General features: G+C 45.4%; 1 protein-coding gene across 2 annotated transcripts in view; it reads left to right on the top strand.

The window, feature by feature from the left end:
• LOC308315970 (uncharacterized protein) overlaps positions 1-21,411 on the top strand; it is a 51,626-nt gene extending 30,215 nt beyond the window's left edge. The window contains exons 3-5 of one of the 2 annotated variants that reach the window (XM_080764249.1): positions 12,541-13,334; positions 16,307-17,467; positions 18,237-21,411. In XM_080764249.1, coding sequence (XP_080620375.1) covers positions 16,318-17,467; positions 18,237-18,853 — 1,767 coding nt within the window. In that variant the 5' untranslated portion in view covers positions 12,541-13,334; positions 16,307-16,317 and the 3' untranslated portion in view covers positions 18,854-21,411. Of the gene's footprint in view, positions 1-12,325; positions 13,335-16,306; positions 17,468-18,236 lie in introns of those variants that run through there. The other variant, XM_080764248.1, reaches the window with a different exon arrangement.
• The last annotated feature ends 1,628 nt before the right edge of the window (positions 21,412-23,039 follow it).

Below are 23,039 nucleotides of genomic sequence, written 5' to 3'. Positions count from 1 at the left end.
TACAACATAAACATTGCAGAGACTTTAGTTGTCACTGTATAATACTTTAAAACAGTTGTCATGTTGCACACATGCCTAAAAGTGCTCTTATTTGCGCCGCCCTCGTTGAAAACAATGTATTTCCAACTCCAGCTCGTCTCAGTTCAGGCTGCATTAGAACAGCGCTCGAGCGCTGGGTTTCTGCCCCCTCAATGTCCTAACTCCTCTATTAGATGGGTCTGGGTTTCTGCCCCCTCAATGTCCTAACTCTTCTATTAGAGGTCTCTGGCCCAAAGCACCAAAGCACTGCTCTGTGAGGAGACCTCTGTCTCTGCTGTGATAAACCTCCTGTTATCAGTTATCATCAGTGTTCTAACCACACCGAGGCCACTGTGATCACAACACCACTGTGTGTTCTGTCTGTTCTATAATCCACTGGCTGAGGCTTATCATTCTGCTATCGTTGTGAAAGCCCCTTGTTATTATTATTTTGTCGTCTTTGCGCCGTGTTTTGTCTACTGGTTCTCTGTTGTCTCTCTCTCTCTCTCTCTCTCTCTCTCTCTCTCTCTCTCTCTCTCTCTCTCTCTCCCCTGCTTATCTCCTTTACTGTCCCATCATTCTCATGTGCTGTTGTCTGTCTGTCTGTCTGTCTGTCTGTCTGTCTGTCTGTCTGTCTGTCTGTCTGTCTGTCTGTCTGTCTGTCTGTCTCTCTCCTCTCTCCTCTCTCCTCTCTCTCTCTCTCTCATATCTCACACATGTATGCTGCTCACACAGATGACCCCATCCACCCCTCTCCCCTCCCCCCATCCACCCCCTCCCCCCCTCACGTGTTTCTGTTTGTATAATAATTCATTCTGTCGTTCAGTATAACTTTATGCCATAGAAGAAGATATTACTGGAGAAGCAGCAAGTCGTTTAGCCTTTACCCTGTAATTACACACACACACAGTCACACACACACACAGTCACACACACACACACACACACACACACACACACACACACACAGTCACACACACACACACAGTCACACACACACACACACACACACACACACACACACACACACACACACACACAGTCACACACACACACACACACACACACACACACACACACACACAGTCACACACACACACAGCACACACACACACACACACACACACACACACACACACACACACACACACACACACACACACACACACAGAGTCAGCTGTGGTAGCATACAGACATCGGAGAAAACATACGTTTTTGACATACGTACATTGCCAAAGCAAAAGTGGAACAAATATCTCTCTCTCTCTCTCTCTCTCTCTCTCTCTCTCTCTCTCCTTGTCTATCCTAATGTCTCTCTGCCGTTGACGCCCCTCTCTCTCTCGCTCTGGGAGACCATGCTATATCATTATGTGCTAATAAGGTGGTTGGGAGACAGCCGGAGTCGAGCTTCATAATAATCACCATGGCAACCATATAGTTTCATGCTAATGTCTAACCGCCACAGTTTCCATGGTTTGGAAGGAAGGAGAGCAACTGTTAAAGTCTCTCTCTGTGTCTCTAGTCTCCACGTTGGCTTTTTATAAACGTCTTTATTTTGATCCCCTGTCAGAAACGCCAGGCTATATTACCTCTAACTAGACTGACGGAACATGACAGACAAGTAGACAGACGGACAGACAGACAGAAGATGACTGACAGAAAATGACAGACAAGTAGACAGACAGACAGACAGACAGACAGACAGACAATGACTGACAGAAAATGGCTGGCTGGCTTGCAGTCAGTCAGTCAGTATAGTTGGCTCAGGGCTGTTTTGGTTTCCCATAGGAAGTCATTCCTATCCCTTACACACGCACGCACACACTCTCACACACATCTACACACACACACACACACACACACACACATACACACACACGCACACCCATTGGATTTGCAAACGTTTGGGGACATTGCATAAATGTATGTTGCACTCCATCCAGATCACCTCACTACTACTACTATTAATAACCATAAGCTTTAGTCAAGTCTAAATGGGGACGTCCATCCAATGTTGTCCCGACTAGTTGTCTCCAGATGTGTCCTATGGTCAGTTATCAGGACAACATGCCCACACATGTCTGTCAGGTCACTGTCATGGGGGTCATGGGGGTCCCTGCCTAATGCCTACAAACTCTGGGGGTCCCTGCCTAATGCCTATAGCACAAACTATTTTAAAACAATAGAGGGTATGCGCATGCATAAAGTGAATGGAACATCGAGTGGCAAAGTGATTTGGCGACGTTTGGAGCCAAGGCTCTTCTGGAGCATATGAGTGTGCGGTTCCCTTCTCGGTTCCCTTCTCGGTTCCCTTCTCTTTTCATATGTTACTTTTTGAACCCACGAAGTGATGTGCGTATTTTACTATAGTTTCTCAAAGTGACTTGGCAAAGTGAGTTTAATGCCGTTTAACGTCGTTTAATGCAATCAGACTTTTCTGTTTGGATGTACGGGGCTGTCAATGCCAGAAAAGTATTCGTTTTTTGCATAACTTCCGGGTATGATGATGATGATGTCACGCGGGGGGGGGGGGGGGTCCTTGACGTCGTGAACATGTTTGCGAACCACGGGTGTAACTGTAGATTATTAAACACCTTTTGACGTTGGTGACGGTGCTGTTTCTAGTTTGTCATTATTTTTTGTCTGTTATTGTACAGTAGGTAGACTTTGATTGATTGATTTACATAACAGTTTGCAGAATTACAGTACATTTCAAGCACAAACTCAATACAAAGACTGTAATTAACTGTGAGTGGACGACCCAATTAAGCATTATACTTGTTTACAAGAGGGTCCACCTTGTTAAATTCATCAAAACATTTAGAGACGTACAAATAGACACTTCTATATAGTTAGAACAGAACAGGAATTCATCATAAAGGAGGTAAAAAGGGAAAAGAAACATATACAGTGAGGGGAAAAAAGAGGGAGGGGAGGTAAGGATCCCCCTCTCTCTCTCTCCATCCTCTCATCCCCCCCTCTCTCTCTCTCTCCATCCTCTCTCCATCCATCCTCTCCTCCCTCCCCCCCCCCCCTCTCTCTCTCTCTCTCTCTCTCTCTCTCTCTCTCTCCACCCCCCCCCCCTCCCCTCATGGGGGATCCATGGCTGGACAGTTTGGGTTCAACAGAGTAACAAAGACGGGAAATAAAAGAGTGGATCATAGGATTAGAACTGTGTGTGTGTGTGTGTGTGTGTGTGTGTGTGTGTGTGTGTGTGTGTGTGTGTGTGTGTGTGTGTGTGTGTGTGTGTGTGTGTGTGTGTGTGTGTGTGTGTGTGTGTGTGTGTGTGTGTGTGTGTGTGTGTGTGTGTGTGTGTGTGTGTGTGTGTGTGTGTGTGTGTGTGTGTGTGTGTGTGTGTGTGTGTGTGTGTGTGTGTGTCATGGTGAATGGGAGAGATTGCCCTTTGTTACCGTAACAATAGACCTTTCTGTGTTCTGTGTGTGATCGCAGCCAGACAGTATAGTTATAGTTATAGGGATGCACCCAAAGACACATTCTTGGCCGAAAAACCAAATTTAGGAAACAGTCGGCCGAATTCCGAATATGATTCATACATTATATATTTTTTCCTACCATTGCTGTCACGGCCGTACCTTAACCCATTTTGACCTGAGATCAGATTCTAAAAATGTCTTTTACATCCAACAAAAATAGCAGACCTACAAGCTCATAGCGCGCCACTCGGTGGCGCGCTATGAGCTTGTAGATCTGATATTTTTCAATAGCTAAAGCATAACATCATGCTAACACCAAAAGGGATCCCTTCCCAAAATGTGTTAAAGCTACCTGATTTATGGCAAAATAAATGCTTATGGCAAAACTTAGCTTAAATAATAATCACTGTTATGGGTCCATAAAACATTCATTCAGCTCATTTGAATGCATTCATTGCATACACTATTCGGTGATATATTTTCTGCCTATTCGGGGCCGAAACCGAACAGGCCGAAAATGCGTTTTTAGCCACATTTTCTGCCGAATATTTTCTGCGGCCGAATATAATATTCGGTGCATCACTAGTTATAGTATATAATAATAATAATAAGTAATATAATAATAATAATAAGTATATATAATATATAGTATATACTATACTAGTTATAGTATAGTTAGTTACCCCACTGGTCTAAACCATTTCTCAGACCACGTCTCCATTGGGAATGTGATCATATTTTAAGAATTGACCCTTTTTTGGGTCTGAAATTGGGTCTGAAATGGCTTCAAACAGGAGAGGCCTGGACATGCAGATAATGACAAGGCACACGAGGTGTTTGAGGTTTTCTCCAAGGCCAACAAACAGCCATCAACCCTGTGTCTGGTCAAGCTATATATCCTCTTCCCAAAAGGACTGGTCAGCCTGCAATGACATGCATAAGATCTGGTCATCCCAGCTTAGTAAGAGGTTCAAACTAAGTAAAACACATTTAGGACGACCGTCGAGCCGATTCTACTCTATGGCTCTGAGACACTTTAAAAGAAACTAGAGAAACGGTTGGATGGCCTTCTAATGAAAGCGCAAAATACACCCATCGACATCTCTAATATACGGCAACCTTCCCGGGTTTCTTCACTGGTCCCGATCACGAAGAACACAGTTTTTCCGGCCACTGCTACAGAGCTGACAATGAGGTTATATCTATTCTTCTCTGGAGTCCTGCCTCGAAGCAGACCAGAGGTATAGAAAACTGTCGTTCCTCCTTTACTGTACACAGCAGGCTCTTGGAATGTCGATGTAATGGTGGGATATGTGTGAAGGTACGACTAAAGACCTGTTTTATCCAAACTCTGGACGCTGTGATAGCTATGATTGTGGCCCTGCAGTAAGCCGGAGAGCATGCGGGCTCCTCCAAGGCAGCTGTGTGTGTGTGTGTGTGTGTGTGTATTGTGTTATTTCCAGCAGCAGTCGACAGCCTGTATGACATCACAGCCCAGTAAGGATATATCGTTGAGTCCCCAGTGGTGAAGCTGTGGTCGTCAGCCTCTGGTCTCTCTCTGTGGTCAGTGTGTTGTTGACTTTGTACACTGGGCAGCCGTGGCGAGGCAGTTAGACCTCTCGTGGTGTATCCAAGGAATACAATACAATACAATACAGGGCAGCGGTGGCCGAACGGTTTGCGAAGCGGTCTTGATATCGGAAGGTCGCTATAGTTCGTATCCCCGGACCGGCCACGTTAAAATGACCACCGCTGAAGTGCCCTTAATGGACAAGGCATTGAACCTCTACCATGAAATGTTCTATGAGCAGGGCCTGGCTGTAAACAAGTTCTTGAGCTTAGTCCAGTTACCCTGGGTAAACATGGTACCTTTTGTCCAGTTACCCTGGGTAAACATAGTACCTTTGCTTTGCTTGTATCCAAGGAATACAATACAAACCCTTCCTCTCGGAGCTGGAGTAGGTGCATTGTATATTCACAAGAACATGTTTGTGTCTAACACATTAACTATACATTTACTGAAACGTAACAAGGTTTCCCGCCCCAACAGCAACGGATGATATCCGTCATGGGTGCAGCCATGTACAGTTTGACACCAGTTGAGTCATACTGTAGATGTGTGTGTGAATGTGATGTGTTAGTGTGTATTTGCGTATAGTTTAAAATAAAGGCCCTGTTAATGATAAACTCCATGACACATGCATGATGCACGCATGTAGGTCCAAGTTTGTGTGGGCTGTTTGTGTGAGGCTTTGTGTGAGGCTTTGTATGAGGCTTAAGAGCCCAAGTAGAGTTGTTCCTCGGGCCTCGGCCGATACCACCCTCAAGTACTCGGAACCGGCCCCGATACTCTGACCAAAACATCCAATTGACACTATAGGCTAAACGCATGCAACGGTATCATGCTGTAAACCACACCCCCCCCCCCCCCCCCCCCCCCCCCCCCCCTCCCAACCCTATAACGGTATCAACTCTTTACAATCTACTACTGTATGAAAAGAAAAACAGGGGGGCACGGTGGCACAGTTGGTAGTGCTGTCGCCTCACAGCTAGAAGGTCCTGGGTTCGATCCCCGTAATTCCAGTAATCCTGGTCTCTAAACTGCCTCCCCCTGGCCAGCCGGGGCGCCTGATAGAGGGGAAAGGAACTGGTTTCTTCCACACGCACTACGTCAACCAGGGAAACTCCCCCCTGTCAGGTGTAAAAGGAGCAACTTGGACACTCAAGCATGAAGGAAGCATGAGTTCAAGTCCGTTGCTCTCCCCTTGTCCCCCCATATATGGGGACTAGGGGGGACTAGGTTGGTCTCCCCTTGTCCCCCATATATGGGGACTAGGTTGGTCTCCCCTTGTCCCCATATATGGGGACTAGGTTGGTCTCCCCTTGTCCCCCATATATGGGGACTAGGTTGGTCTCCCCTTGTCCCCCATATATGGGGACTAGGTTGGTGGAGGGTGTGTAGAGCCCAGGATCACATTAGATGATTGACACAGGGGTGAAAGATAGGTTACAAAATAAGGAAATAAAAAGAAAAGAAGAAAATCAAATCAACCAGGTGCTCCATGGAGATGAAAATAGTAAATGTAAAGTAGAGCTGGTGCTTGGAGGATCAGTGGGACTGGAATAGTTTACTAGAGACAAGGCGCTGATCCAACAAGGTTAAATGAGGAGAGGGTTGGATGAAAATAAATGTACTTTATTTAGAAAAGTTAAAATAAGCCGACAAACAGAGTCTCCATCATAAAGTAAAGGTCATACTTTCCCTGATGGAGACTCTGTTTGAGAGTCGAAAACATGTCAGCTTATTTTAACTTTTCTAAATTAACCCATTCTGAACGGGAACCCATTTTGGTGTTAGCATCATGTTATGCTTTAGCTATTGAAAAATAGCAGATCTACAAGCTCGTAGCGCGCCACCGAGTGGCGCGCTACGAGCTTGTAGGTCTGCTATTTTTGAAAAATCGACAGAACGACTGACATTTTTATAGAATCTGATCTCAGGTCAGAATCGGTTATAATCAGACCAGTGTGTGTCCATGTGGAAACCTCGTATGAATCTGATCTCAGGTCAGAATGGGTTAAGTACATCTATTTTTAAATCAACCCTCTCCCTCATTTGTTTGTGCTCAGATCTTTCTTTCCAATCTCTACTCAATTATCTCCCCAGTTATTCCATAACTCTTTACAGTCTATTATCTATCAGTTATTCCATTCATAACGATATCTATCAACTCTTTAAAATCTATATCTATCAGTTGTTCCATTCATAACGGTAATATCAACTCTTTACAATGGCATAAAAATAAAATCATTGCAGACAACTCCCATCCTGCACATCACCTCTTCAATCTCCTCCCATCAGGCAGGAGATATAGAAGTATCCAGAGCTCTACATGTCGCTTCAGGGATAGCACTTACCCCGTAGCCATTAGACATCTGAACTCATAGTATATGCATATAGCACTTTAAAATACTGAATGTAATTTCCTATGCTGCTGGTTTTTGTATTGTACTGTCCTTCTTGTTTGTGTATCTATGGTTGTCTGTATATGTTGAGTATGAACCAAGACAAATTCCTATCAACTTGTTGGCAAATAAATTATTGAATTGAATTGTGACAATCTATATCTATCAGTTATTCCATTCATAACGCTATCTATCAACTCTTTAAAATCTATATCTATCAGTTATTCCATTCATAACGGTAATATCAACTCTTTCCAATCTATACTCTAATCTATATATCTGCATAGAGTTATTCCATTCACTCTCTAGGCGTTCCCTCTGCAATGTCACACCACACTTTTATAATGGCGTTTGTTTTGTGTGTAATCTGCTTTATGCCCCAAATATATTCATTCCCCTGGGGGTTTTAGATTCTAATTTGGCAGCGAGTGTGTTTGTGTGTGTGTGTGTGTGTGTGTGTGTGTGTGTGTGTGTGTGCGTGTGTGTGTGTGTGTGTGTGACTGTGTGTGTGACTGTGTGTGTGACTGTGTGTGTGTGTGTGTGTGTGTGTGTGTGCGTGTGTGTGTGTGTGTGTGTGTGTGTGTGCGCGTGTGTGTGTGTGTGTGTGTGTGTGTGTGCGTGTGTGTGTGTGTGTGTGTGTGACTGTGTGTGTGACTGTGTGTGTGTGTGTGTGTGTGCGTGTGGTAAATCTGGTTGTCATATAAGCTGTCCTGTGGACAACACCCCTCTTGTATATCAAAAATTGCCAAAGTGTGTGTGTGTGTGTGTGTGTGTGTGTGTGTGTGTGCGCAGAGAGGGAGAAATGATTGGAGGGGAAACGGGGTCACTGAGAGGGAATGAAGAACTATAAAAAAAGACTGATTAAAAAATGTGTGGATGGATGTGGTGGTGATGGTATGAGAGAGGGGGGGAGGGAGGGAGGGGGGAGACCCAAGTGTGTGTGTGTGTGTGGGGGGGGGGGGGTGTGTGTGTGTGTGTGCGCCTGTGTGATGCAACTTAAGTGTGTGAAGGTGTAAACGGAAGTAGGGGGGGAAATGAAGACTGGTGAGGGGCAAGTCTGAACAGAGTTCTCCTCAATTCACTGGAAATGGAAATATTTAGGTGTATTAGACTGTGTGTGACTGTGTTTGTGTGTGTGTGTGTGTGTGTGTGTGTGTGTGCGTGTGTGTGTGTGTGACTGTGTGTATATTGAGAGAAATTCTATTGTCTTCCGTTGTCTCTCTCTCTCTCTCTCTCTCTCTGGGGGGGGGCTGTGAGTATTGTGTTCTAATATCTCCAACTATTTAACCAACTATTTTCGTTTCAACAACTCGGAAAATGTACAGAATCTTAATGGCCAGTTTTGACCTGGACAGACACACGGTTAAAGTTTGCCGTGTAAAAGGTTTCCTAAAGAAGGTTTTGGTAAATAAATGTTTACGTAAACGTTGTTATCATTCTGCACCAAGGGTCACCGTTTTCTCCGTGCGCTAACGCGTAAAATCCTGAGTATTTATTCAACTCGTGAGAGGGGAAAAACGGAACCAAAATAATGGACCCGATCCCATTAACATTGTACTGTACGCGTATACTTAGGGTTTCTCCAATCACCAAGACATTAACCCATTCTGACCTGAGATCAGATTCATACGAGGTTTCCACTGGACACACACTGGTCTGAGTAACCCATTCTGACCTGAGATCAGATTCTAAAAATGTCAGTCGTTCTTCGATTTTTCAAAAATAGCAGAGCTACAAGCTCATAGCGCGCCACTCGGTGGCGCGCTATGAGCTTGTAGATCTGCTATTTTTCAATAGCTAAAGCATAACATGATGCTAACACCAAAACGGGTTCCCGTTCAGAATGGGTTAATAATGCCATCTAAAAACAGGCAAATATTTACAGTGAAAAGTGTGAATGAATGAATAAAGAAGTGTGATATTTGTTTTCACCCACTGAGGTCCAGAGATAAAGGAGTCGGCTATGGAGCCTAGAATGTAAATGTGAGTTGATAAGAGTGTCTGCTGTAGTGATTAGATAAAGTAGACCTTTAATCCATTTAGAACTGACCTCCATTCTACAAAATGTCGTCTAAATCCTGACAGTTTTCTGAAAAACCTCATGTTTCTATATCAGTGGTTCTCAAAACATTTTCATGTCGAGGAGTGGACCCCCAAAAATATAATGTAATAGGCCGCCGACCCCCATCTGAAAATGTGTTGTTCCAGGGACCCCTCCTCCCAGAAGCAAAGATTTGAGTTAAAAACGTTCGCTCTGGAAGAATATATATACAGTATTCATAGGTTTGTGCCACATGATTCTCAAAAAATAGCAGACCTACAAGCTCCGATCTACAGACCTACAAGCTCATAGCGCGGCATTCGGTGTAGTTCTGCTATAGCTTGTAGTTCTGCTATTTTTCAATAGCTAAAGTATAACATAATGCATAGCAGACCTACAAGCTCGTAGTGTGGCACTCTGTGTAGTTCTGCTATAGCTTGTAGATCTGCTATTTTTTCACGATTTTTCAAAAATAGCAGACCTACAAGTTCCTAGCGTGGCACTCTGTGTAGTTCTGCTATTGTAGTTCTGCTATAGCTTGTAGTTCTGCTATTTTTCAATAGCTAAAGTATACAACATAATGCTTACAACACCAAAAGGGGTTACCGCCCAGAATGGGTTAAAGCAGTTACCACTACTTATAACTTATAAGTGTGCGCAAGGCCACAGAGAGACAGAAATATGTCTCTATAGGTGTCTGAAAAAGTAGAGACACGTCACAGCTCTCCAGGACAGACTCTGTCCTGTGTGCTTCAAGGGGCGTCCCGACCAACGGACTGATATGATCCAATCCCAATTTGTGATGTAACGGGTCGTATAGCTGCTTTTATTCCATCTTAATTTTCCTGTTCATAACTTCATATACACATGATTCAAGTTGATTTATTCGGAAAAAGACCCCTTGAGATGTATACCATCTCGTTTTCGAAGGGGCTCCCAAACACAGATACATGTCACAACATTATTGTACATGTAAACAGTAAAACAAAACAAATTACATACAACTTTACATGGACAGGACAAAACTCTATAAACATTGCAAACTCTTGAAAACCTTTACAGCCTCATTACGGCATATTATTCATATCACGTCGTGGACCCATTCATTTTTGGGATATGTATCCCGGCAGCCTAATCGTACAAATATGCCATTTCTTAAGGTCTCATGAGTTATGTTTACCTACAGCCTGTTTATTGGACTTAAGATAACCTCAGTACGAAGTACAATTTAGGCATTTATCAGACGCTCTTAATCCAGATAGACTTACATTAAGCAAGAACAAAAAGCATGGCAATACATCACATACATAAAAAAGCATTTATCATGAAACATGCGTAAGCTAAGAACGTAACAGTGGAATATCTATATAATGAAACTTTACATAAACTATACATATATACTATGCTATACATAAAGTGCTATGACTACATACAATGCAATTCTAGTGCATGTCTACAAAACATGCTATGAGTCTGTATCAAATGCTATCTTAATAAGTCTACAAGAAGTGCTATCTAAGGGTTGATAAGAGTCTCCGCCAGGATCCTAAAATGTAAATGTGAGGGTTACAATTTACAATTTAAGGTCTTAATCCAGAGAGACTTACATTAAGCAAGGACAAAAAGCATGGCAATACATCACTACAAAGTAGTTATCAAGAAACATGCGTAAGCTAAGAATGTAACAGTGGAATAGGAATATATATATATAATGAAACTATACATATAAACTAATATATAGTGCTATGACTACATACAATGCAATTCTAGTGCCGTCTACAAAACATGCTATGAATATGTATCAAATGCTATCTTAATAAGTCTACATAAAGTGCTATCTAAGGCTTGATAAGGGTGTGCTTAGGAGCCTAGGATGTAAATGTGAGTCCTGAGCGATCCTTTTCATGCTGTGATGGTGATCCTCTCATTGTTCGCCGTGCCCACACTCTGTCCCACCTTCTGTCGTCGCGCAGCGTTTAAGAAAATGTTGTCTTAACCCATTCAGGACGGGAGGAGGAAGGGAACCCTTTATGGTGTTTTAAAAGCATTATGTTATATGCTTTTATAGCTATTGGAAAAAATAGCAGATCTACAAGCTCGTAGCGCGGCACCGAGTGCTGCGCTAAGAGCTTGTAGGTCTGCTATTTTTTTTAAATATCGTCAAAATGTGGCGCAAATCTTTGAATATATATTCTTCTTTCAACGTTTTTAACTCATATCTTTGCTTCTGGTGGGGCTCCCTGGAAAAACATATTTTCAGATGGTGGTCGGCTGAGCCAATTACATATCATTTTTTGGGGTCCTTGACCCACTACAAAAACAGGTTTTTTTTCAGAAAACTCATGATTTAGAAGACATTAATTTAATTGTAGAATGTGATCTCCGTCCTAATGGGGTTAAGAAAGACCCCCGTTGGGCCGTCAGTGATGCAAGTCAATGTAAAACATTGCAGCTGTTTCACCCATTACCCCCCCTTTCAACACCCCCCCCACCCCCCCCTCTCCTTTCTCTTTCTCTCAGTTATCCCCTTTCTCCCTTTCAAAGCATTTCATCTGAATGAAAAATATCCCCCCACACACACACACACACACACACACTGACTAGTCCCGGTGTTGTGTTTTGTGTTGTCTGTGGGAGGGGGGAGGTGGGAGGAGGGGGGGAGGAGGGGCGCAATTGGTATGCATCCCTCTGCAGGCCGGCCAATGGCTGCATGTTGTTCCCGCCCACCGGGCCCTCCCCCTCCACACGATTGGTTAGCTCCCGGTGCGGGGGGTGGAGTCAAAGCAAGCCGTATTAAAGCCCTGTGCTGTGTGTCTGCTCCTTCAGTTCACTGTAGACGAGAAGAGAAGAGAAGAGAAGCCACACACACACGTCCTGTTTGACAGAGAGAGAGCCTGTGTGGGTGTGTGTGTGTGTGACGTGTGTGTGTGTGTGTGTGTGTGCATGCTTTTCGCAAAAGTGGGAGTCGAGACTCGGAGTACAAACGTAGATGGACAGAGAGAACACACACACCAGGATGGAACTATTGTGTGTAACTGACGTGGACTTTCTTCTTTCTCTGTGTTGACTCTCTATCTTCAGGAGGAAAGACCCTCTATCTTCAGGAGGAAAGACCCTCTATCTTCAGGAGGAAAGACCCTCTATCTTCAGGAGGAAAGACCCTCTATCTTCAGGAGGAAAATCTCTTCAGGAGGAAAGACCCTCTATCTTCAGGAGGAAAGACCCTCTATCTTCAGGAGGAAAGACCCTCTATCTTCAGGAGGAAAGACCCTCTATCTTCAGGAGGAAAGACCCTCTATCTTCAGGAGGAAAGACCCTCTATCTTCAGGAGGAAAGACCCTCTATCTTCAGGAGGAAAGACCCTCTATCTTCAGGAGGAAAGACCCTCTATCTTCAGGAGAAAGACCCTCTGTCTTCAGGAGGAAAAGCTGCCGGCCGGCGTTTGTTTCGTCTGGACACGTTGACTCTGGACGTTATCATCATCATCTGGTCTGGACTGAGGACTTTATCTGACCCGTGCATCACTTTCTCTGTGTTCTGGTCTCTCTGGTTGCCTGGTTGACTGACCAGCAGTGACCCCTCGATCATCGGACCCTTAAGGATCTATAATATAACCCCCCTTCCCCTCCCTCTCTTCTGGGGGGTCAGCATCATCACCACCGCCACTGCCGAGCTAATCGAGGAGGCCTGATGTGGAATTTGACCCTGACCGACCCCTTCCCACGAGCAGCCTTTCACTGAGGACCCCCCCCCCTTCCCCCCAGCAGCCCCGGACGGTCCTGGGAAGGCAGAGAGAGAGAGAGATAAAGGATACTACGGACGGGGAGAAACAGAAAAGAGGACTGGAGTGAGAGCAGAGCAGCACTAACCCAACGGTAAGGACGTTTAAAAGGAGCTCTGGGACCGAGGGAGGGAGGGAGGGAGGGAGGCAGAGGAGAGGAGAGGAGGAGGGGGGTGTGTAGAGAATACAAAAGATCTATTTCTTAAGCTTGAGAAGGACATTGGTTGTCCATTACAATTACAACCCCCACATCTCTCTCTCTCTCTCTCTCTTTCTCTCTCTCTGGTCCTTCAGTCTGCTACTGTTGTCTCTCTTCCATTCTTCTCGTCATGTGTCTCAAACATTCTCATCCTGCATCTCGTGTTGTTGTGTTTTTGAGAGGCGCTACTAGAGCCCCTCCTAATATACAGGTTTAAAGTTAGTTTTTTAGTTTAACAAACATTAGAAAAACCGCCATTGATTGACAACGAATGGACAAGAGTTTAATGTTTTGTTTTTAGTCGCTAAACACAAACATTAAATGCCATTAGCGATAAAGAGAGTTTAATGTTTGTTTGTTTTTTACGTCACCATTACGTCACCTAATCATTGCAACATGAGTTAGACTTTTAACCCCTTTTGGTGTTAGCATCATGCTTTAGCTATTGAAAAATAGCGCCTGATGGAGGTGAAAGGAACTGGTTGGAATAACGTGTTCCTTCCACGCGCTATACGTACGGCCGTTGGAAACTCCCCCCCCCCTGTCAGAAAAGAAGCAGCTTGGACTCCTCATGCAGTGAAGGAGGCATGAGGTCAGTCCGCTGCCCCCCCCCCCCCCAGGTTGTCAGAGGGTTAGTGTAGAGCTCAGGAATACATTAGATAATTGACAAAAAATGGGTTACAAAATCGTGTGATAAAATACAAAAACAAAATAAATGTATGGACACAAAAACTATTGCTCTCTTTCACTCTCCTTTCCTCTCCTCGTGTTATGTTGTTATGCAACTCTCTGCATAACAAGACTGTTTTGACTAAACTCTTTGACTTTTACTCTATGGCTCCGAGACATGGATACTTTCACAGAATACAGAGAAACAGCTGGATGGCACTTTAAGTTACACCCACCTTCTAATGAGAGAGAAACATCTGTCTTGGAAGAGCCTGAGCCACCCATCGACTTCTCTAATAAACGGCAACATTCCCTGTGTTTCTTCACTGGTGCGATCCAGAAGAACACAGTTTGTGCCAGTTTGTGCACAGTCAGCACAATTTGGGCAAGTGGCTATTTTAGTTATTTAGTTCATTTATTTATCTCAGTCATTTACAATACAGTACATTTCAGAATGAGGGTTACAGAATTACAGTTTGAAAAGGTTTGGGCTGAAGCCGAAGCTTATTATGCCCACCTTATTAATGATTAAAATAATAAAAGGGGAAAAAATAACAGAAAAAAACTAAAACAAGAACAATAGCAATGGGAAAACTGATTCTCTGTAGAGTTGTGCTTCTTATATATCAATGATAAACAGAAAATACATATTTGGGTTATATGCCTTATGCTAGTTACGCCCACATACATTTAGCTTTTTTAAAGCGTGCTTATATATTTGAAGTGGTTGCTTCAAATATAGTGTATTTTGGAGGAGTGTATATAGTGTATTTTGGAGGTACAAGGAGTGTATTTTGTCCAAAACTAATGCTTGGAATGTATTCAGAACCATTAAATAAAACCCTAGTTTTACAGGTCGCGTGCTACTTAATGCAAAAGGAAAGTTTGACATTATTTTCCTGATGCCATAGGATGTTAATGGTAGGGTCACAAGAAACCCATATAAAACAAATTGCCCAATACCAACAGCCGGTCAGCAACTGGATTCATGAATGAATGTATGTAGACAATATTTTAGGCCAATAAAAAATACATTATACCAAATTTCCCACTTTAAACAAAAGTAGCCTGTAGTGTCAGCTGCTGGACTACTAGGGACAGATAGATAGATACTTTATTTGTCCTTTTCAGACATGTGTTTTGTGCACAGCAGTCATCAGGATACAGAAAACATATACAAACAAACAAACAGATCACACAGTACATTGACAATAAAGCAACGATACCACCAGTCATAGTTCCAAGAGGAACTATGCATCAGTAAGCAGGAACTGGGGATTGGGCAATGAAGGACGGGGAAGTCTGGCGTGGCGTTGTTGTGAAATCCATGATCTCAGGGACGAGTGTTAGAGAGAGGCAGGGGTTGAAATCCCGTAAGGGGGCACTTTTGGACAAAGAATAGCAGATCTACAAGCTCTCAACACGTCGCAGCGCGACGCGTTGAGAGCTTGTTGATCAGCTATTTTCGGGGCACACTCTTTAAGCTAGTGGAGATGCAGGTGTAACGACATGGATTTATAAACTAATTTGTTCGACGCAAAAAATACTGCGTTCAAGTTCAGGAGAAAAAAATTAATTCTGCCTTCCTTCTGGCATGGAAAGGAAAGGAGAGAAGTGGCTTTTATTGCATTTCATTCGTGGTCTGGAAAGGGCAGTTTTACATTGCCAAAGCGTACATACAACAAAACAAAAGTCAACAAACGTCCCAACAATAATGAACAACAAGCAATACAGTAACAATGAAAATAAATTAACAGACATAAACATAACGTCAACTTAATGACCCTGTTGTTCAGACAGATATACCTGTCTCTTCTGTCCACTGTCTGTCCCTCAGACAGATATACCTGTCTCTACTGTCCACTGTCTGTCCCTCAGACAGATATACCTGTCTCTACTGTCCACTGTCTGTCCCTCAGACAGATATACCTGTCTCTACTGTCCACTGTCTGTCCCTCAGACAGATATACCTGTCTCTACTGTCCACTGTCTGTCCCTCAGACAGATATACCTGTCTCTACTGTCCACTGTCTGTCCCTCAGACAGATATACCTGTCTCTACTGTCCACTGTCTGTCCCTCAGTTGATGACAACTCCACACGTATTCTGCTGCCAAAACTGCATTTGGACTGTTCTCCCAGAACATATTGGAGTGATGAGTTATTAATGGATTCTCTCCCCCCCTCCCCTCCCCCCAGACTCCGTGGTCATGCCGGTGGAGACCCTCCGGCCGTCGTCCGGCCTCAGGCCCGGCGGCGGGGTCCACTTCCCCTCCGGCATGCCGTTCCGCATCCTGAACAAAGGCCCCGAGTACTTCCGCCGCTCGCTGGCGGAGCCCGGCGGCGGCCGGCGGCTCTCCGCCGTGGAGCGCCTGGAGGCCGACAAGGCCAAGTACGTGAAGAGCCAGCAGGTGGCGCTGACGCGGCACCAGGCCCCCGTGGTCACGGTGGCGGCCGTGATGAAGCCGCCCGTCATCCGCAAGCCGCTGCTGCTGTCGCCCGCCGCCATGATGCAGTGTCGCATCGGCTTCGTTCAGCCGCCGGCCGCGCGCCGCGTGGTGGCGCTACACCGGAGAGACGCCGCCGCTGGGGGGGAGGGGGAGGGGCTGGTGGTGGTGGGAGGGGGAGGGGCTAGGAGAGGACCGCCGCCCGCTCTCAACCTGGAGATCCTCAACAACCTCATCAATAACGTGTGCGACGGGGGCGGCGTCCCCCCCTCCTCCTCCTCCTCCCCCGTCCCCCCCACCTCCTCCTCCTCCACCTCCTCCTCCCCCTCCTCCTCCTCCCCCTCGGCCTCCTCGCCAGCCCCCTCGTCGGGGGGCGGAGCCAAGAGCATCGGCAGCAGCCTGTCGGGGCAGGAGAACATCATCACCGCTCAGCAACAACGCTTCCTCCTCAACAACCACAACAAGCCGCCGTGCAACAACAACTCCTCCTCCACGACCACGACCACCACCTCCTCCTGCACCTCCTCCTCCCCCCCGCTCATCAACAGCAACAACAACACCAACAACGGCCTCCAGGTGGCGCCGCTCCAAGCGGAGCTGAGTCGCCGCCCGCCCCCTGTCCCGGCCCGGGCGCCCCGCTTCGGGGTCCCCCCGCCCCTGCTCCTCCCCTACAGCTCCGCCTCCAACCAGGTGACCAACCAGGTGAGGAGGGTGGACGTGGCGTCCAATCAGGTGACCTCGGTGAGGCGGGTGGACGTGAACCAGGTGACCAACCAGGTGAGGCGGGTGGACGTGCGGCCCCAGGCCGACCTGACCCGGAAGCGACCGGCGCCGACCCGCCTCCAGCTGCAGCCTCAGGTCAAACCGCCACGGCAGACGGCCCAGCCACAGGCCCCGCCTCCGGCCAGCCAAGGTCAGTACAAGAGTTTGGTTTAGTTTTGACGGCCAAAAGCTACACCAGGCAATTTTGCGCGCGTGCGTATGCGTTTACTGCGCGCGTTTACAGTGGGTTTGGATAGGACCAATATATGTCAATGATACCAGGCTAGACCAGACACACGGATACCGCGGGCCATCCTACGCGTGCTCTAAAAATAGGATCGGTTAAAAAAAAAATGTACGTGCGTATGATGCCCCCATGCGCGCGCATCTATATATCCTCCCGGAAGGTCCCGCACAAACCTGCCGCGCGCCACAGAGCTGGTGTAGCCGGGGCATTTCGCACGCATACTTTGTGCGCGCAGTGCGCTTACGTCAAACGCACACATGCCCGGTGTAGCTTGGCCGTGACTTTTCTTTTTTTCTAATTCAGTTACAGTAGTTTTAGTCCGTTTTTTGTTAGTTTTGACTTTCTTTCTTTCTTTCTTTCTAATTCAGTTAGTTTTAGTTCTTTTTTGGATAGTTTTGACTTTTTCTTCTTCTAATTTAGTTAGTTTTAGTTCGTTTTTTTGTTCATACTCATACTGATGAAGAGTCTTTTTGAGTTGAAACATTTTTAATCAATAAAGTACTTTTACTCCTAATCTTTTTTACCTTTTGAGTGCTCGGATGACCTAAAACTAATTCAGTTAGTTTTAGTCAGTTTCTTGTTAGTTTTGACTTATTTAGTTCTAATTCAGTTAGTTTTAGTTTAGTTTTGAGTTAGTTTTGACTCTATGTATTTCTCTCTCCTTCTCCTCCAGGCCTGCAGATCCAGACCCAGAACCAGAACCCAGCCCAGGCCCAGACCCCGGCCCTGCCCACCTCTCCGCCCCCCACCGCCTCCTACCACCCCCCTCCCCCCATCAGCCCCATGCTGGCGGTCCGAACGGGCCTGGTGATCCCGCCGGCCTCGCCCGCCTTCACCCGCCTGTCCAGCGGCTCCGCCTCCATGAAGCACCCGGCGCTGCACCGCTCCAAGTCGGACCTGAGCGACCGCTACTCGCGCGCCACGGCCGACCTGGAGCGCTTCTTCAACTACTGCGGCCTGGCGCCCGGCGAGGTGGAGGGCCTGGGCGGGGCAGAGCGCTTCGAACGCTTCGCCGCCCAGCGCGCCAACTCGGACATCGTGTCGGTCTCCAAGATGCGCAGCGTCAGCACGCCCAGCTCGGAGTGCGGTGGCGGTGGCGTGGGGGGAGGGGCCAGGGGGGAGGAGTACGATGATGAGGATGACGCGGCGCCCGCCGGCGCCCCGAGGGCCAATGAACGCGTGCCGTACGGCATCTCGGTCATCGAGAGGAACGCCCGCGTCATCAAGTGGCTCTACGGCATCCGCCAGGCCAGGGACACGACGACAGGCAGCGCCGTCTCTAACGTTTAACCGCCAGGACAGGGTTCCTCCGATTAGCGGGCCATCTGCGGGCCATCTGCGGCACGCGGAGCGCCCCCTTGTGGCCCGCGGAAGAATTGCAAAAAACTTTAAACCGCTAGGACCCGAGAACTGATTTTTTTTTTACAAAATGTCTTCTTCTAAAATCAGGACAGTTTTCTGGAAAAAACCTCATGTTTTTCTACAGTATGTCAGTGAGTTGGTGCTCGACCTATTTCACGTCAAGGACCCCCCGGAATTATCCGTATTTCGACCGCACGACGCCGGGACCCCCATCTGAAAATGTGTAGTTCCTCCAGGGAGGGGAGGGACCCCTCTCTCTCCCAGAAGAAAAGATTTGAGTTAAAAAAAACACTCGCTCTGAAAGGATATTATATTCAAAGACTTGAAGCCACATTTTCACGATTTTTGTAAAAACAAAAAAAAGCAGATCAACAAGCTCGTATAGCTCGAGCTTGTAGATCTGCTATTTTTTTTCAATAGCTAAAGTATAAACTAATGCTTTAAAAAACACCAAAAGGGTGTTATTCCCGGACCGTTTCCTGAATGGGGTTTTTAAAACGTACCGAGGGACTGTGTGGATGTGAGCGGAGGAGGAGGAGGAGGAGGACATCATATGGGGGTCCGGGATGCGATAAACGGGACCCTCAAACGAAAAGACAGGACTTTGGAAAAGGAGAGATAACTGGAGTTGATACCCAGACAGATTCTCTCTCTCTCGCACACCTTATGATGGGTTTCTTACTGTATTTATTGAATAATAATCCTCCCATGAGGGCCATTGAGGAGGAGGAGGGGAGGGGGGGGGGGGGGGCTAGTCTTTGATATAGATATATATATATATATGAAAATTGAAAAATATATTTTTCTCAGTGTGTATAAAAATATGTTGATCTGAAGAAGTGAAGCTAGTTGTGTCTCAGTGTGTGTTGAATTCTTCTGCTGCCTTATGTCATGTTTATGCATAATTAATAACGGGTTATGTAATATCATAATTACGGTCGGTTTGGTGGTTTTATGTTGCCTGTGAAGCAGTGTTGATTTAGTCGACTAATACTATGACCAAAAAAAATGCTCGTCGACTGCCTTAAAACTAAATATATATAGTGACAATTTTCGTCAACAAATACAAACTAGACTAAAATGTTAGGAAGGGACTAGTGGACAAGAGATGCTGTATAAGTCATTTTACACTTGGTTGCATGCTGAAAATAGCAGATCTACAAGCTTGTAGATCGGCTATTTTCAGCAAGTGTAAAATCAGCCATCAAAGACCCGTCAAAATACAATTTTAATCGACTAAATCTACAGTTCATTCAGTCGATAAGGTTAACTAAAAATCGTGTGATATTTAGTCGACTAAAAACCAAATGAAAACTATTCAAGAAGACTTATGACTAAACTTAAAAACATTTGCTGTCAAAATCAACACTGCTGTGAATCATTCATAAGACATCTTTTATAAAGAAGTTGTTTTTATTTGATCTGGGCTGCAAGTCAGGACTGCTTCCCTTTGGAGACGAAGTCTGGAGTTGGACTCACTTTTAGTAGAGGAACGTTGTTCGTACTCGCAAGCAATAACTGAGCACATTCTGATGAAGGTGGAGGATGTACATGTTTGTTGTGCTTCCTCATGTTACGGTACTCTGTGTGTGTGTGTGCGTGTGTGCACGTGTCAGCGTGTGTGTGTGTGTGTGTGTGTGTGTGTGTGTGTGCACATGGGTACCAGAGAGCTATGCGCTTTTCAAAGCTAGCAGGGTGTGGAGGCTATATTGAGACTGTAAATAATGTGCGTGCCAGTGTGTGCGTGTGTGCGTGCATGTCAGTGTGTGTGTGTGTGCGTGCCAGTGGGGACACGCCACATTAATACTGTGAACTTTTCACAAAGAGAATCTTCCCATAAAACACTTTTTGTATTTAAAAAAAAAACAAACAAAAAACACGTTGGCTTTAAGACTGTTATTATTCTACGATGTGTCGGCATGTATGTTTGTTTGTTTGGTTTATTGGGTATATTTTGATATTTTTTGTGATCTCAAACACGATAAAATCCTCGCACTACTTTCATCCATTTTGTAAAAGGTGATTTGCACACTTTAAACGTCATTAACATTTTTTTGCACCAACAAAGTATTCTTTTAGTTTTTGGCTCTGCGATGGTAATTAAATGTCATCAAATGGTCCGTGGCTCAAATGCAGGAATAAAAAGGGTTGAAAACCCACTGGTATAATAGAGTCTACGGTATACTAGTAATGGTTACTATCTGAATATATGAGGTACTTAACAATTATTTTAATCAAAATAATATCACTAAATGAACAATAATGAACAACCCCCATTTGAAAATGTATGCCAGGGATTTGTATGGCTCTAGCAGTGATTCTCAACCATTTTAATTTCAAGGGCCCCCCAGTTTGACCTGAATTAGGCTACGATCCTTTTATTTAATGGCATTTCTATCTCTGGGACCCCCAATGTATTATTGTAAAATCAATGTTAATTTTACTCTGAGTGTACAATTGGAACCAAACGGACCTGTTGGGGTCCATTTGGTTCCATTTGTACACACTCTGAGTTACAGACCCATAAGGGTCCATTTGGTTCCAAACTTTCATTTAGCTGGGGACCCCCTGGAACTCCCTCAAGGACCCCTGGGGGTCCCCGGACCCCTACTTCAGGAACCAGTGCTGTAAAGGCTCCAGTCGGTGACTACGGTGCACTCAGTCACACACAGTGAAATACAAAGGTCGGGTTACATTTGTACACAAGTGTATAAAATACAGACCTAAGCAAAATGGGACACATTTATTTGTGTACACAGTCTTGAGTTTAAAACGTCATCGTTCGTTCATCAGTGACTGTATTATCAGCTCAGTCAAAAGGCCTCAAAGACGTACGATTTGTCTCACACGTTACCGCAGTGAAATTTGTTCTCTCCGCATTTGACCCATCTCTCTTGGAGCGGTGAGCTGCAGCCGTGCGCCACGCTCGGGAATCATTTGATTAGTAGATTTTACCCCCTCCAAACCAACCCTTTGATGCTGAGTGCCAAGCAGGGAGGGGCATTGGGTCCCATTGTTTACAGTCTTTGGTATGACCCGACCCGGGGATCGAACCCCCGACCTCCCAGTTTCAGGGCGGACACTCTAACCACAACAAGGCCACTTTTCTGGTTCGGCCTCTCCCTCTGGTCAAGCAGACATGTTTGTTTACCGTCCACAGACTATGTATGCCTGGACACAGATAAGCTATCAGAGAGAGAGAGAGAGATGAACGCGTGAAGCTAGTACATGCTTAACCCATCCTGAACGGGAACCCATTTTGGTGTTAGCATCATGTTATGCTTTAGCTATTGAAAAATAGCAGATCTACAAGCTCGTAGCGCGCCACCGAGTGGCGCGCTACGAGCTTGTAGGTCTGCTATTTTTGAAAGATCGAAGAACGACTGACATTTTTAGAATCTGATCTCAGGTCAGAATGGGGTTAATCAGACCAGTGTGTGTCCAGTGGAAACCTCGTATGAATCTGATCTCAGGTCAGATTGGCTTTGGAAGGAAACGTCTCAGGAAGTTAATTTATGTCTACTGGCCTGCAGAGCATGCTGTTGAAAATGGACCAATATTTGTTTTTTTAGGACAACTGTGTACAGAATATTGAATCATTGTTCTTATCAAGTGCAATCTGACCCGTATTATTTATTATTATAAACACTATATGTGAATGAACACGAATCAGTGAGTGCTGGTTGAAGTCTTTCTTAAATGTAAGTCAAATGAACACCCTGGTTTTTTATTGTGCATGAGAATACAAAGTGTTTATGCACACACACGACACATGTGCACACACACATACATGCGCACACATGACACACATATGCACGCGCACGACACACATGCAGTCACAGAAGGTGTGTGTTATTTGTAAAAAGAATATGAAATGTACTGCCCTGTGTGTGTGTGTGTGTGTGTGTGTGTGTGTGTGTGTGTGTGTGTGTGTGTACAGTGTGTGTGTGTGGGGCCATATTATGCCCCCTGCTCTCTGTGGGGAGGCACAACAAGGAAGTGAGACTGTTTGTTTATTTATGTGGCTTCCTGTTTGCCACCGTGGAAGCAACAGGGGGGGGGGTCCCTCATGCGACCAAATTCTACGCCGTGAAACGTGCGTTCTTGCACTCAT

This window comes from Protomyctophum bolini (assembly GCF_963924005.1).
Source record: "Protomyctophum bolini genome assembly, chromosome: 5".
In the NCBI taxonomy this organism is placed as follows: Eukaryota; Metazoa; Chordata; class Actinopteri; order Myctophiformes; family Myctophidae; genus Protomyctophum; species Protomyctophum bolini.
Note: the sequence above shows the minus strand (reverse complement) of the source record. Positions and strands in the feature narration are given on the sequence as shown.